General features: G+C 32.8%; 1 protein-coding gene across 5 annotated transcripts in view; it reads left to right on the top strand.

Moving 5' to 3' along the window:
* MTX2 (metaxin 2) overlaps window positions 1-15971 on the top strand; it is a 134130-nt gene that overhangs the window by 39467 nt on the left and 78692 nt on the right. Inside the window, exon 4 of one of the 5 annotated variants that reach the window (XM_074215645.1) lies at window positions 4920-4983. The exons of the other annotated variants lie outside the window; for them this stretch is intronic. Coding sequence (XP_074071746.1) covers window positions 4981-4983 — 3 coding nt within the window. The 5' untranslated portion in view covers window positions 4920-4980. The remainder of the gene's footprint in view (window positions 1-4919; window positions 4984-15971) is intronic. 5 annotated transcript variants of the gene reach the window in all.

The following is a 15971-nucleotide window of genomic DNA, read 5'->3' as shown; positions in this document are numbered from 1 at the left end:
TTGTAAAGTAGTAACTTTCCAAATGTCAGTAGCTCTTTTGGTTGAATAATGAATATAACTGAGTTACCATGTTTTTTTCCTTATTCTCATGTTTTTATAGAAGTATATAGTGAGATAACACAAAGTATAGTGAAGAAACATCCAGAGGGACAAGAAATTTCTGTTTATAGAAATAAATGTCTTTCCTTTCCTTCTGTTTCTCCATTCATATATATTCATTCATATATATTCACAAATATGTCAAATGGATGTTACACTAATTTTTCTTAGACTATAAGAAACCTTTGGATAATTAGCCAACAGATAGTGAATATTAATTTTTGACTTTATAGAAAATATTATTTTTTTATATTTGTAGCACTGAAAAGTATTTATTATAATGTACTCCTTTTTCCTCATTGGTCAGATAAGCACAATACTAATGACTGCCTGGCTCAGGTTAAGAAGGTCAGATTAAATCATAAATAAGAAAGCTCTTTGAAAACATGGAAAGTACTTTAAAATTGATAGTATTATTTAGGTTTTGAATAATTAACTTTCATTGAATAGAAAAAATTGTATGTATGCCTTATAGATTATGGTAGAATGAAAATGTAATGTTTTAAGATACTATTTGATTCTGTTATTACTTATTTTTTAAAATTGAAAATTCATTTACATGAACCCTAAAGAGTAATACTCAAAATGATTTGAACATAATAGGAATGACTGAGAATTGTTTAAAATGCCTGACCTTTAAAAAAATCCAACAATATAATAGAGATATTTAAAAATTTTGTAATGCTTATGACTGAAACACTACATGGAGGGAAAAACTTTTTAAGTTTAGAAAAGAAGAAAGCTAAAGGTCCTTTAGCTTACTTTTTCTTTATACTTTCTAAAAAAATATTCTATCTTCTAAAAGGAAAGGGAGATAGCAACGGGAATAACTCTTTACCTTATACTAGTCAGTTGAATCATTTAAAAAAAGTCAGCATTTTTATAGGCTTTATTAATGCAGGGTTATGAACATGAACATGTCAAACCTGCTGATAAAAGAAATAGCTGATTCTTGTTTTTTTCCTTTCAGTAAAAGGTGCCTTTTTGTTGACATATTAATTGGTGATGAAATGGTTGTATTCTAATGGTTCACCTTATTGGTTGCTTTTATTTTAATCACTGGTCATTTCTTAACTTGGTATTCAGTGATTTGATTGACAGTTCTTAGGCAAGCCAGAGATACTCTCATAATCAGTTCTAGAATTGTCCTGATTCCTATGATTGCACATATGTATCTTTGTATATGAGGGGGGAAACCTCAACATTTTAGAAACCAGCAATAACCTTTACAGAAATGATTTACAACATCTATTTGTTAATCTTCTAAACTCAAACCATGGCATTCAGAAGAACCCGGGAAACAACCAAAAAATTCTTGGGAGTATATTTTAAGATTTCCTGACATATGTTGGTTAGGTACTTTTCTTATTTTAAATAAGAATTTTCATAACAATTGCCAGGGGTGTGTATACATAACATCTTAGGGTAGAAGTTGGCCTGACTTCACTCTTTAATGTAAATTAATATGTTTAATAGTGACAGTAACATTACATTGAAAATAAAATTTGACTTTACTTTCCAAATGTAAATAGGAACCACTTTTCTTTTGGGTGAAATAAATTTTTTTTCTCCTGAGTTAGCCATTACTTCCCCTGATTCTTTTTTTTTTTCAGTCTCTTCCCACAAATTTCCTAATGACCTGTTAAAGAGAAGAAACTAAGTCAAGAACATTAAATCATTAAATATATTGACACTCTATTGGTAGTACTTGTGGAGAAGATAGAAATAGAAGTAAAAGAAACTTCAAGGAAAATTTGAATAGAGTAAGGGATTTTACATTTTTTTAGTTTCAATGTTTTTTGAGAGCCCCCAAATGGAGGCTTTCTGTTTGCTTTCACTTATGTAAAATTCCTAAGCTTATTTCTGCATACCTGATAAAAGGAAGCATTTTGTGATTTATCCTTGAGCTGGTTTATATATATATATGAAATGTGAACTTTGAAAAACATAACTGAGCCTTTGTGTTTACAGTTGGTTATGTATAGAATCTAATTTAACAGATGCCTCTCATTTCCTTTTGATAATTTCTTTTCCTTTTACCATGTGTGAACAAAATAACTTAAAATTTACATGGAACACCCTAAGTTGTCACTGAAATTTAAAACTGATTCCTGAAAGACTTCAAAATACAAATATGTGATTATTCCTGTGGTTAATAGAGTCCATTGGTCAAGAATTCTTACAGACTTTTAAGTTAGCATTATCAGCTGTATATTTTTTATGAAGTAAACAGTGAACCAAATTTTAATTTGTTGCAGTAAAAAGAACAATAAAGACACAATAGTGAAATGAAAAAATGACAGCCCATTTTTTAAACAGAAAAAGGCTAGAATTCTTCATTATTAGATATACAGTATCAACATAATCGATCTAGCAGCATTACATTTGAACTGAAAATGCACTTAAATTCCTGACCATACAGCTACCACATGTGAGTGAAACATCTTTCATATAGTTCTAAGATGAAATTACCCCTGAATGAATAGCATCTTCATTTATCTTCAAAACCTCCTCTGTGCTACCAGCGAATCTACTCCTTCAACATTCTACAACAAGAATTACATTATACCATTATAACAGGGTTCTTCTGCAGTGGGAAATAGATTGGCTTGGAAAATGAACCTGGCTTTGCTATAAATTACATTCACAGGTACAAAGGAATTTGTTATTTTGTTTAAAATAGCCACAAATATAATTAAGGTCTTAATTTATGTTAAACTACAAATGTGGCCATTACCATAACTGGATTAGGAACTTAATCTGTCACTTCAAGAATGATACCTAACACTTTTCATTTGTAACCTTAGACACATTATTTCAATTACAAGGTCTGCAGCTGTTTGATATAAAAAATGAATTATTTTGTAGATAGATTTGTTCATGGTTTTTAATTTTAAAGCATGTCTCTTCAATAAGGTGGAGAATAATTCTTTAGTTGTCTTCACAGATTTTCCTTTGTGTCCTGGTAAAACAGAATATGAATGAAAACACAAAACCATTTTTACTTTGTGCTTCCATAGTGAAATTTTTTATGCTTTAAAATACTCCATAGTGAGTTATTACACAAAATATTTCAGAGTTAATTATGAAATGAATATGAAATGTCTCTGAAGAAGGAAATCTGTGGTCTGCTGTCTAAGGATATTTTTTTATATAGTTATTGCAATGAGAATTGTGGGTAATTTTTTTATAATTGGAAGTTTAAATTCATTTGAAAAACTGTGATAACCCCTAAAATTTGAAACTATAAATCACTGCAACTATCTGACACTAAGATGAAATATTTTGTTAGTCTTTTAAAAATCAGAATTGTATTGCATTATATTTGCAAATAGCAGCTTTTAAAAAAAGTCATGTAACTTTTTTTAGAACAAATAATGTTTCATGGACAATTGAAAATAGGGAAAGAGAAAGTAGGACTACTTATTGTTAAATTATTCCTTATTAAGGACTGCTCCTAGTTTATCAAGACTAAACATAGAAAAAGATCTAATATATTTTCCCTTTAAGTAATAGTAATATTTCTTTTAACAGTTTCAGAATCTGATATTTAACTGTAAGTTTAAAGTAACTCTAAAGTTAATGACACTCCTTGAGTTTGCACAGTAATGACTAGACTAGTTTTGGTGACTTAATGTGTTCATACATCTCTGTGTTGGAAAATCGGTAAAAAAAACAGTAGTGCTGTGTAATTTCCACTCTTTTGTCTTCACAGTCAAAGTTTTGGAACTCTTATGTTACATTTTAGAAACTATTAACTTAATTTTATCTATAACTTTTTATGGGACACCTCCGTTAATTTCTTCATTCATTGATCACTCTTGTTGATGTGCTCTTGACTTGAATCATACTTGCAAGTTGAATTATACCCACAACTAATAAAAATTGAGCCTTACTTTTCAGTAATTTCCAGGTGAAAATTGTTTTAAGAAAGAGAACCCTATGATGTCTTTTTGTGGCTCCTAGTAACATTTTCTTTCTCTAGCTTTTCTCTGTTGAAGGTTTCTCCTACCTTTTCAATCACATTTTCTATTCATTTCTCCTTAGTTTTCTCTTAAGTTTAATCTTTATTGCCTTTTGACAGTACTTGTTATTCCAATTGCATATTTTTAACCTTGTGATAATTTGATAATTCTATATTGTAGCAAGGTTTTTTTTAGCATAGCATCCATAAATCAATTACTAATCTTAATGATTCTGCCTTCTCTCTTCTACCCCTAGATATAGTTGCTTTTATTTTTAATTTATTTTTAATCTATTTACATTTAATTAGTTGCTTTTTTGCTACTCTGGATTAAAAAAAATTTTAAGCAAAAGAAAACCCTCCAGTTGTTAATAATTACTTAATAATCTTTAAAAGCAGCAAATGTTTTTCTAGCTTGGTTTATGGCAGGTATATATGCATATATGTATATGTATGTATAGATATTTGGTTTTTACTTGTTTACTATTTCTCAAATGGCTTCTTATTTTTAGTGTATTTTTTTTATTAACTATTGAGAGTGTACTTAGAATAATTTGTAATGTAGATATAAGAAAGTTAAGAGTATATATTAATTCTTTATTAATCCATTCCTTTTTTGTTTTTGTTTTTGCAAGACAATGGGGTTAAATGATTTGCCCAAGATCACACAACTAAGTAAATATTAAATGTCAGAGGCTGATTTGAACTCAGGTTCTGACTCTAGGGTTAGTGTACTATCCACTATGCCACCTAGGTTGTCCCTAATCCTTTACTTTCAAGAAGATATCAAAGTAGTAAAATGAATATAATTAGGTTTCTTTATAGTATTTAAGCTTAAATTGTTTTTCTTTTTTAGACTGGTAAAGAAGTGACTCATTTGTACTTAATATGTGGAAGGAAACCTGATTCTAACTGCTATGGTGAGCTTTAGAAGGACACTGATGTACATGAATGTACATGACCAAAGGTGCTATGAGATGTTCTACTAATTCCAGCTTAATCAAAGTGAAGTGTTAGAATTTTCAAAATTAATTTACAATATATCTCCTTTGAGCCCCACAACAATTTTGTAAGGTCATCTCTATGTAGGCAATACTATCCTTCCTTACAGATGAAAATTTTGAGGTTCTTAGAAGTTGACTTGTCCCTGGTTGCACAAGTTGTAAGTATCAAAATTGTATTTGAACCTAGCTTCTTAGGCAGAGCTATGAATATAGATTGTCTCTAACATTGTCTATTCTTTAGTTAAAGTGAACAAAAAAAACCTGAACTATTAACACTAATTTCCTTCTCTTTTGACAACTAGGTAGTATAAGCTTCTTTCCTTTAGCCAGGTTTCAACCCTACTATCATTCTGAAAATTTTTATTTTATTTATTATTACTTTTGAGCCTTGATGAAGCCACAATAGATGTTTGATATTTGAATTATTCCTCATTGGCAAAATTTTTATTGCTGTTGTGGACTTTATTCCTTCATTCCTGTCAGAAACCTGCTTGCTTATTGATTATTTTTTGTTAAAACTGTGACCAGGCATTTGTTTTTATTTCACTAGTTTTCTCTTAAAATTTTATTTCTTGAATGCTATCAATTTATTTGTTTTCCCTGGAAACTGAATAGCTCTTCCTTGCCAGACTTACTTGATATTTGTGATCATTTTTAGTCTTATTTTACTATATGGGCAATGCTTCTTTAATGTTGCTGCAATTCATATTTCCTCCCTCCCCCTGCACTCCTGTGCCCACTCCAGCCCCTTCTCCTTCTTGTACAATTACTAAATCTGGGTGCATATTTCATTCATGCTGCAAATATCTAAATAGCTTTGATGCCAGGGAATTGTGACCACTTTTAGAGAACAGAAGGGTCCAGTTAGCAGTGGCTACCATTTTTCATTAATACCTTTTCTTTAAATATATTGTTATCATGGTAGTGTCTTTTCATTGATTGCAGCTATGTAAGAAAAATTGCATAATCTTTAGGTACTAAAACTAAACTAAACTCTTTAAAGACCATTAACTCAGGAAATCCAAAGGATAGTATACTCCTTTTTGGTTCTGCAGTCTTAATGCGTGCCCCACCCACCCACGTGCCTTATACTATCTGTTGTAATCTTATGTTTCCTAGCGTCTCGCAACTTAGTTACTTAGGAGGACCTAGCAAGTTGGGTAATAGGTACAGTGTTTCCTTTTCTTGATACTCCTTGAGAAACAATATTGTATTAATGTCCAAAGTGAAGATATAAAATTCTGAAGCAGTTGAAGCCACAGTGAAATTTTTTCTTCTGTTTTTAAGAAGTTTTAGTGGGGAGAGGAAAAGGAAATGTATGATATATTTATTTTTAATATTCATTTTAAAGTCACATGTTATTCAAATATTAGGATTAAATGGCGTTAAGGCCAAATGGTCTCTAAGGTCTTTTATAATTCTAGAATTATGATCCTATGAAAAATGCCCATATAACTTCATTTACCCATAAAATTACCTTGATTTATATCTTAAAACCTTTTAGTTCCACCCCCTTTCTTCTCTTCCTAGAGCTTGCCACATTGATCATTCTCTCAGCTTAAATTTTCACTCTTAATGACTCCTTGCTTCCTTCAAACATTCCCAGATTTTCTCCCTCTTTAAAAAATTTTCACTTGACTTTGCCTCACTTCAGGCTTCTCTCTGTGTTTCTCACTCCCCCTTCTTTGCTAATTTCTTAATCTGTCTCACTTCTTGAATATATGGATCAGTAAAGATATTGACTGAATTTTAGCTACCAACTTTCATTAACTCCTGGGCTGCATTTTCCTCTCTCTTCAGATTCAGCGATTCAGCAAGCATTTATTGAGAAACTATTCTGTGCCTGGCACTGTGCTAGGCCCTGGGGATAAAAATAAAAAAATGAAACAACCCTGGCTTATATTCTGTTGGGAGGAAACAACTTCTATGTAGACATATGTAAAAATAAATAGAAATTAAATACTTAGTGGTTTCTGGATGGTGAGAGCACTAAACAAGTTGGGGGGAACTGGAATGGTTGCCTGGTAGAAGCCCAGAGCTAGGATTTGAAGGCAGCTAGGAATTCTTATGGTCCTGGCCTGGAGGACAACCTGTACCAAGAAACCCACTGGCTTAGCAGATGTGCTATCTTGTACTTGGACTAGCAAATAGATCTTTTGATTGAATATTAAATAGACAAGTGAGGAATTTTAAATCTGCCTAGAAAAATAGGTTGGAGCAAGACTGGACTGAGTTTTTTGTTTTGGTCCCAAAGTCTGTATTGATACCTAATATCTTTTCCAAACTCCAATACAAATACTCTAATTTTTAGAAACTAGAAATACTGAACATTGATCTGTTTGTGGATATCTTCATAGGTGTCTCCAACTCAGTATATATCCAAAATGGGACTCTTGATCTTTTTTTTCTGGTCTTTCCTCTGTTAATTTCTTCCTGTCTATTCTCTGTATAACTTTTTTGTACATATTTATTTGCTTGTGGTCTCCCTAAATTGTGAGCTCTTCAAAGGTCAAGACTATATTTTGCTTTTTGTATCCCAAGTGTTTAGCATAGTACCTGGCACTGGTGCTTTATAAACAGTGATTAACTGACAGATTGATGCTAAACTTCTCTTTTCACAATACGAGCATCACCATTCTCCAGTTAACTCACTAGATGCATTCCATTTCTGGAACTCTTGTTTCTGTTCATAATCTCCTGTCCTTCTAGTTTCCTTTACATCACTTGCTTTAACCTCTTCCTTGTACTTCTCAAAACTACCCCTCCCTGCTTTCTCAAACCATCACCACTATTCTGGCTAAATTTTTTTTCCCTTCATAATTTCTACTCTTTTGTTTGTCTAATTTTATACTGTTCTCAATCCTATAATTCCTCGTTCCCCCGTCCCATCTTTACTCATTTCTTTACAGATCCCAAACTTGGATTGCTGGCATCATTGGCTTTCTTCTTTCCAGTTTATGGACAATTGATGAACAAGCCTGGAGGTTGCTCTGACAGGGACTACAACAAATTTATTATTGAATTTTAGCTGGATCTTCCCTGCTTTGTTCTAGTCATTTTACTCTTTTGATCACTTCTCAAAATAGCTATTTTAAAACTTCTTCTCTTCCCAATCTACCTATAGTAGCATCTTTCAGCTTAGTAAAGGATTTTGGCATACGCTTCACTGAAAAAATGAGACCATGCATCTGAAACATCTTACCTTTCCAGTTCTTCATTTCAGATCAGGTTAGCATCATCCTTTTTCTTTCTGCCTTTGCTTTAGTCTCATGATTGAAGTTACTCTTTTCCTTGGCAGTGCCATTTTTTTTTTATGCTCTTGATTCCCACTCCTCTCATCTCCAGGAGTTTACCCCTTTGATTGTCCCTATCCCTAATTCTCAGCTTCTGGCTTTTTTACTGACTTCTTCCTGGATGCTTTCAAGTATGCCCAGATTTCCCTCTATCCTTAAATAGAATTTTGCTTTAAGTTGAAATTCTGGAACTCCTTGTTTTTGCTAAACTCTCATGAAAACCCATCCACTTAGTGTCTTCATTTTTTTTATATCCCATTGACTTTCAGCAACTTGGAATCTGACCTCTGTCCCCACCACTTGACTGAAACTGCTATTTTCAAGGTCACCAATGAGTTCTTTTTTTTATTAAAAGTAACAGTCTTTTTTTCAGTAGACTTTCTTTCTGGATACTCTTTCCTCCCTGAAATTTCATGAGGCTGCTCTTCATGGCTCTCTTTTTTACTTCTTGAATTGATCCTTCTTAGTCTTCTTCACAGGATCAACATCCGTGACTCATTCCTTTGCATATTTATACCCAGGACTTTGTGTCCACTTGCACTGATAGGTCTCCTTTGATGAAACATCAATTCCTTTTGCAGATGACTCCCAAATCTACGTCTTAACTGCCTTCTAGATTGTCTTCCCTTATTATAATGTAAGTTCTTTAAGGGGTTATAAGTTCCTGTCTTTCTATTTGTGTTTGTATTCCCAGAGGACCTCTCTCTGTTTCTCCTCCCCCTCCTTCCCTCACTTTCTCTTTCTTATCTCCTTCTCTCTGTTTCCTCTCCACTCCTTTCAGATAGTTTTTTTCACCCTTTCAGACAAATTGTTGGTAATATTTCCACTGCAGGAAAAAGATGGCATGGTCTATTTTCATGACTGGAGTGAACCGACTACAGACATCTTCTAAAAGGAAAAATAACTTGATTGTTGAAAATTAGTTCTTTTTCTAGAGTTTCTTAAAGAAAAATTAAGGAACAAACACAGGACCTATCTGTCTCGTTTCTCCATTGTTCAGATTTTGCTTTAAGTTCAAGGACTTATTTTTTTTTATTTGCATTGGAATCCAGTCACCCTAAGTTTAGGCTGGGACAGTCATTCAATTGTCACATCTCCATCAACCATGTTATCTAGTGATTTGTACAGGTCTGAAGAGATTTATTTTTCCTTTCTCTTTCCGTTTCGACATATTCTCATTTTTAATTTCCATTCTCATCTTAAAAAGCTCTTATTCATGTTGTCCAAGGATCTAATTGTGGGTCAAAGTTTGAGTCCTTGACATTCTCAGTGGGGGGTGTCTTGTTCTTTATGAATTTCCTTGGCAGCTGGTAGCAGCACTTAGTCTGTGACTGGTGTCTATCATCTGGTACTATAGTTCCTGCCTCTGTGATGACCTAATCCCACTGCCACAGACACAACCTTGGTCCCTTAGCTTTGTGGCTCCCTTGGATCTTTCTTGAACACCAGTCCTACATTTCCAATTTCCTGTTGGTCATCTCTACCTGGATGTCTCAACAGTATCTTAAAATCAATATGTCCAAAACTCAACATATCCATCTTTCCTCCTAAACTTACTGCTCTTTCTAACTTATTTGTTTCACTTGACAGTATCAATCTTTTTGTTATCCACACTTGGAACCTAAGAGTCATTAAATCTCTTTTCCCTCCTTCATCTCCCTCTATGTGGTTAGTTGCTGAGCTTTTTTAATTCTACGACTTCTGTATATCTCATATTTGTACCTTTCTCTCCTATTAAATTAATTGTTCTCACTTAATTGGCATAGTTGATTGGGCAATTTTTGCCTCTTCTCACCAAACATATTAGTAGCAATTCAGGCATGATTTACAAAACTTATATATTAATATATCAAAATATTAATATTCTGAGTTATTTTTAAATGTCTTATTTATTTTTGAAAGCTATTTATTATAACTATTCAATAAATGAAATTTCAGGGTAGAATTTTTTTCAACACATGAAAATAATGATCTCCCACAATATGAAATTGTAACATTAATTTTCATTTTAAGGAATAGTTCATTTTTATCTCTCCCTAAATACAGGTATCATTAGCCAATTTTATGAGTTTGATAAGTCCAAAAATGTAATCCTAGCAAAATCAAAGCAACAAAACCTAGCAAAATTCAGTCAAAACAATTGATATGGTATAGACAACTTTCTTGGTTGTCTGATAATCTTGAGTCATGGGAGGCCCTGCATTCACACTGAATGCTGGCAGTCAGCTCTTACAATCACTTCTTCCTAAGTGTTTGCAGCACAAGCGTCAGCACATGTCCACAGAACTCATGGAAAATATTTCACCAGATTCTTCTCCACTCCATTTGTTGTCAATATGAAAGATAATTTCACTTGTTTAAAAGTGTGGGAGAGGGGCGGCTAGGTGGCGTAGTGGATAAAACACCGGCCCTGGAGTCAGGAGTACCTAGGTTCAAATCCGGTCTCAGATACTTAATAATTACCTAGCTGTGTGGCCTTGGGTAAGCCACTTAACCCTGTTTGCCTTACAAAAAAAAAAAACCATAAAAAAAATAAAAAAAGTGTGGGAGACCTTCAGTTTTGCTACCAATTTCTCATCATACTTTAGTGAGGATGTGTGAATTCCTTTTCATGGAGTGAAGTGTGCCACAATAGTCCTAAGTTACAGTAGGAAGATAAAAATTAGAGATTAATTGCAAAAAGCAAACTGATATCTACAAATAACTCTTGGTTGAGAGTAATCAGGAAATAGTATTTTAGTGAAATTTGCCAATACTAATTATATATTTTCTAAAAAAGCAATAATCATTATTAGATTGAATTAGAAGAAAATATCTGAGAACCCTAAGTTGTTATACAAACTATTTATAAATTAAAACATTTAAATATTGATCTCTTGTATAGATGTATAGTTCATTAGCATTATATTATTTTTCCTTGATAATTAATAGTCAATTTATTAGACTAGCTGATAATTTATATAGAACATATTGAAATACAATAATTAATCATCAGTCTATAAATTGACTATTAATGGTCAGTGATTTCTTTTGGTAACTACAGACTTGGCGATCACTGAATGCTTAAATACCTTAGGAAAGGGGGTGAAACTCAACCCTGATTGGTGAATGATTAATGAGGGGATAGACTTTCAAACTACAACTATCTTTAATTGAAAAGTAGTGAAATAAATAATATGTAAAGTGAGGAATGTCTAAACTAATATACATGGAATGGAATGAGAATGATACTAAAATTGATAATAGTTAACATTTATATAGCACTTTAACATAGTATATATTTGCAAAGTACATTTCATCATCCTCATTATTAGCCCTTGAAGTAAGAGGTGGTGCAGTGGATAGAGTACTAACTGGAGTAATGAAGACTTGGATTCAAATTCTGTCTCAGGAACTTGACACTTCCTAATTGTATGGCCTTGGGCAAGTCACTTGACATTGACTGCCTCACATCCAAAGCCATCTTTATTTGTCTTGATCTGTATCTGTCTACTGGACCCAGATGGCTCCAGAGGAGAAAGTGAGGCTGGTGACTGAGCAACACAACCCCTCACTTAAATCCAGTTCATTTCCTTGCCATGGTTTCACCTCCCTGATGTCATGGTCTTCATTGAGAACAAAGAAAAAACATTGTTGTCCCCATTTTACAGTTGAAGAAATGTAAGACTGATAAAGCTAGCAAGTGCCTGAATTTGTGACTAAGTCCAGTGTGTTATCCACTACATTGTGAAGTGGTTTGTATAGTTTAATGTATAGTTTAATATAAAAAGGCATAAAATGTAGAAACTGATATGAAATGATGCCTGAGTGAAAAATATAGACCCAAAAGAAGAGCATCCATTTTGATTTCTGCTATTTCATGGAGTTTCAAACAGGAATCACAAATTGGGCACTATTTGTGTAACATGTTTGCATAATATACATTAAAAATTGTTCCTTTTATCATTTGGCAAGTAAAAAAGAATATAATGATATAACATTCACAGTCATGATATTTGCTTAATGGTAGGGTTTGGATTTTTGTTTGCTTTGTTTTAGTTTATGATTGATCATTCTTGGTAAAAGCTCTTAAATAAACTGGTTAAATGTGAAAATTCAGAAAATGACTGCATATATGCCCATGTTCATAAAGAAGCAAGAAATGGAATCATTCTGCCATTATAAATGACTGAAGTTATGAACAGAGTTCTCAAAATTAAAACTACTAACAGCCACATGAAAGATTGTTCTAAATTACTAGTAATCAGATAAGCAAACCTAAACTCTGAGGTTTTATTTCATGAGTAAATTGACCAAGACATCACCATTTCTAAAGGGAAAGTTTAACAGATTTTGATTAGTTGTTATACAACAAAGAAGCTAGAGAAACTTTTAAACTTGATCAGTATTTACTTTATCTCTCTTCCACCTGGAAACAGTGGCCAAAAACAGCACCAGTTTAGCATATAAACATGTTTTTACATTCTTAGAAAGGAGAATGATGGAAGAGGATGAATAGTGTTTTCTCATAAAACAGACATAAGACAATTTACAAACAAGTAAATTTATGCTTTATCCAAAAGTCAAACAAAAGGCTCATGATGTGCATTAGGAGGGTGCAGTCTAAACAACAAACAATTGTGCATGAGAGGCTCAGAGTAAGTGAGATTGTCAAAGAGGTGTATGACCTGAAAATGAAATGGTCTGATCACATGATGAGGGATAGACAGTGGGTTCTCTGAGGTTCCCCAAGCCATGTCACGAGATGTGGGGGAAGGTCCCTAGTGTGATGAAGAGGTATCTTAGTAGAGGATCTATTGGAAGATAGGACAAGAATTAAGCAGGATCAGATGGGGATGAATTTTGATCTGTTCCATTGAAGGAAATACCTACATTGTTGAGAGTACTTCTATTGGAGCAATGACCATTACACTGCCATAAGTATTTAAGTCTATACTATGACTTTTTTTTTTAAGTTTTTGCAAGGCAATGGGGTTAAGTGGCTTGCCCAAGGCTACACGGCTAGGTAATTAGTAAGTGTCTGAAGTCGGATTTGAACCCAGGTACTCCTGACTCCAAGGCCGGTGCTCTATTCACTGCTCCACCTAGCTGCCCCCTCTACTATGACTTTCTAATCTATTTGTTTAATCCATTTTTAAAAAAATCTAATCACCAGACAGTTTTGATCATGATTAATTTAGAGTACATTTTGACTTCCATATGCCACAGTCTCTTCATATGTAAAATGAGCATGCTGGTGTCCCTTCCAGCTCTAAATCTATGATGCTATATGACTACAGCTATGTCCATATATCTATGAAGGTAGAGGGGAGGGCCTCATTACTTTGGATTGGCAGACCTCATAGACAATAGATTGATAGATATATACATATAGATAGAGCAATATGTGTATATACCAAGTAACATACTTGTGTTATTTGGTTATCTTTACCCATTGTTTTTCCATCTAAATTTTGAAATTTTTATCTGTTTTGCATTCATTTTGTCAATTAAGAAGGTGTTCAGCTCTTTGTATTCTTTTTCTCTTTCATTAAAATAAGCATTCTGGAATATGTTTGCTTCTGGTTACTACTTTAGTTACATGCCATACATTTTAGTATGTTATGTTTCTATTATCATTATACTTAATAAAGTTTTTGATTGTTTCTCATTTATTCTTTGACTTTAATATACCATTTTATTCATTTGCCACAATTTTCTCAATGGATGAACCGTTACACGGTTGATAAGTTTGGGTTTTTTGTTTGTTTTGACTTATATGACCTACTTATTTACAGTCTCCATCTACTTGTCTTTTTTGCTTATCTTTTCTTCATTAATTACTGTTTTATTCTTTCACAGCCTACAAAAATGATTAAAATTATTACCGTTCTGTATTTCATTTGAGTTCTTTAACTTTAGAACATATTCAGGTTCTATATATTCCCTGTGCATATTTGAGAAAAAAGTTGACTTTATTTGATACATCCAATTCTTCACTTTGCATATTCAGCAAAATTTGTTCAGTGCCCACCATATGCACTGGATCCCTATCACTTCTAGTTTTATTTTTGTTGAACAGAACAAAAGTTCAAGACATTAATTCTTTTGTTTATCCTCTAGTTAAATTTTTCCAGTTCTTAACAGAGAGTTAAATCTGCTTAGATTTTAATAAGATTTTAGATTTAAATAATTTAATAAGCTCTAGACTTCTTACTTACATCCTTTTTCATTTCGATTTTCTTTTCCTTTACTTAGATGATATTCCATTTGATGTATGTATCAAATCTAATAAAAATCTTCGACTTTTCTTGGGGGGTAATTATGTTCTTAGAAAACAGTGCAAAATAAAAAAAATGCAAATGTTGATGCATTGAACCTATGGGAAATAGGGGGTTAGGTTTCCATGGTCATGAAAAGCTGTTCAGCTTGTAATTCTTTAAAACAAAGCAGGATTCTTATAATATGCATTTTCTTAACACAATAACCGTAAAATAACCCATAAAATACAGTACACAAACTAAAATTGATAACATGCAAAATATTTTCTCTTTAGTAATTCACTATACTTCTGTGATCTCTTATGCTAAAATCTCAATAAAAATAAACATTGATTTCAGGCAATATTTACTTTTTATAGCACATGAAATCTATTGTACCATAAATACTGTAAAATAAATAAAATTCCTAAAACAAAAACTTTTTTTTAACCTTAATTTTGCCTTGCACTATGTCAGATGGTGTGAGTGTGTTGTTCTGTTTATCATGATCTCTGTCTTGACTGCCTTCTGAAAATCAAGGGAGAGACTGGTGATGTCTTGCCATCACCTCTAACACTTTGTCCTTCATGACTGGTGCAATGTGTTGGAGATTATGAAGGACATGCCAGCTTGAAATAATCTGTCAGTGACATCTTCATGACAATTTGAGATTCATATGGGAACATGGCATAGATGAGTTGATGTTTAACCTTGAGTCTGAAATGAATGAGTTCAGCAACTTTGGTGATCCTAACCAGTTAGTCAATTATGTCAATCCACCCTTCAAGCTTGGAACTGAGAGGCCCAATTTTGAGAGCTTGTCATCATCCTCTTCACTGGCCTAAGGATCTTCCTGAGTCATCACATCTGTCTTAAATAAGCTATTTCACTTCCTCATATCACCTCTCATTTTTGCCTACTTAGTTTTTCCTAGCTGCAAATTGGTACAGTTGTCAATGGGATAGTTAAAATGAAGTTATTAATAAAATTATGTCAGTGTTTGAAGTCAGGAGAATTAATGTGTGAATGTTGAGGATTAAACTTTTACATGTATGTTTCATTATCTGTAGTGACTTTGAACATGCTCATAATTTCCTGGTTTAATTATTATAATGTTTTCTATTTTTACTTCCACTTTGTCTGAAATCAAGATTGTCACAGCTAGCTGAGGCATACATTTTCTTCCAGCCTCTCATTTTCGAATCTGGACATAGTCTTATGTTTTAGATATGTTTTCTGTAGATAGATATTATTGATTCTCCTTATCTCATCTCCACTGAAGAGAGTTCCACTATTTAAAAGCCATTTATATTTTGGAATATGATTGTTGAACTTGGACTTTCAGCGACTGTATTAAATAACTTGGCACTTC

This window comes from Macrotis lagotis, chromosome 1, assembly GCF_037893015.1.
Source record: "Macrotis lagotis isolate mMagLag1 chromosome 1, bilby.v1.9.chrom.fasta, whole genome shotgun sequence".
NCBI lineage: Eukaryota > Metazoa > Chordata > Mammalia > Peramelemorphia > Peramelidae > Macrotis > Macrotis lagotis.
Note: the sequence above shows the minus strand (reverse complement) of the source record. Positions and strands in the feature narration are given on the sequence as shown.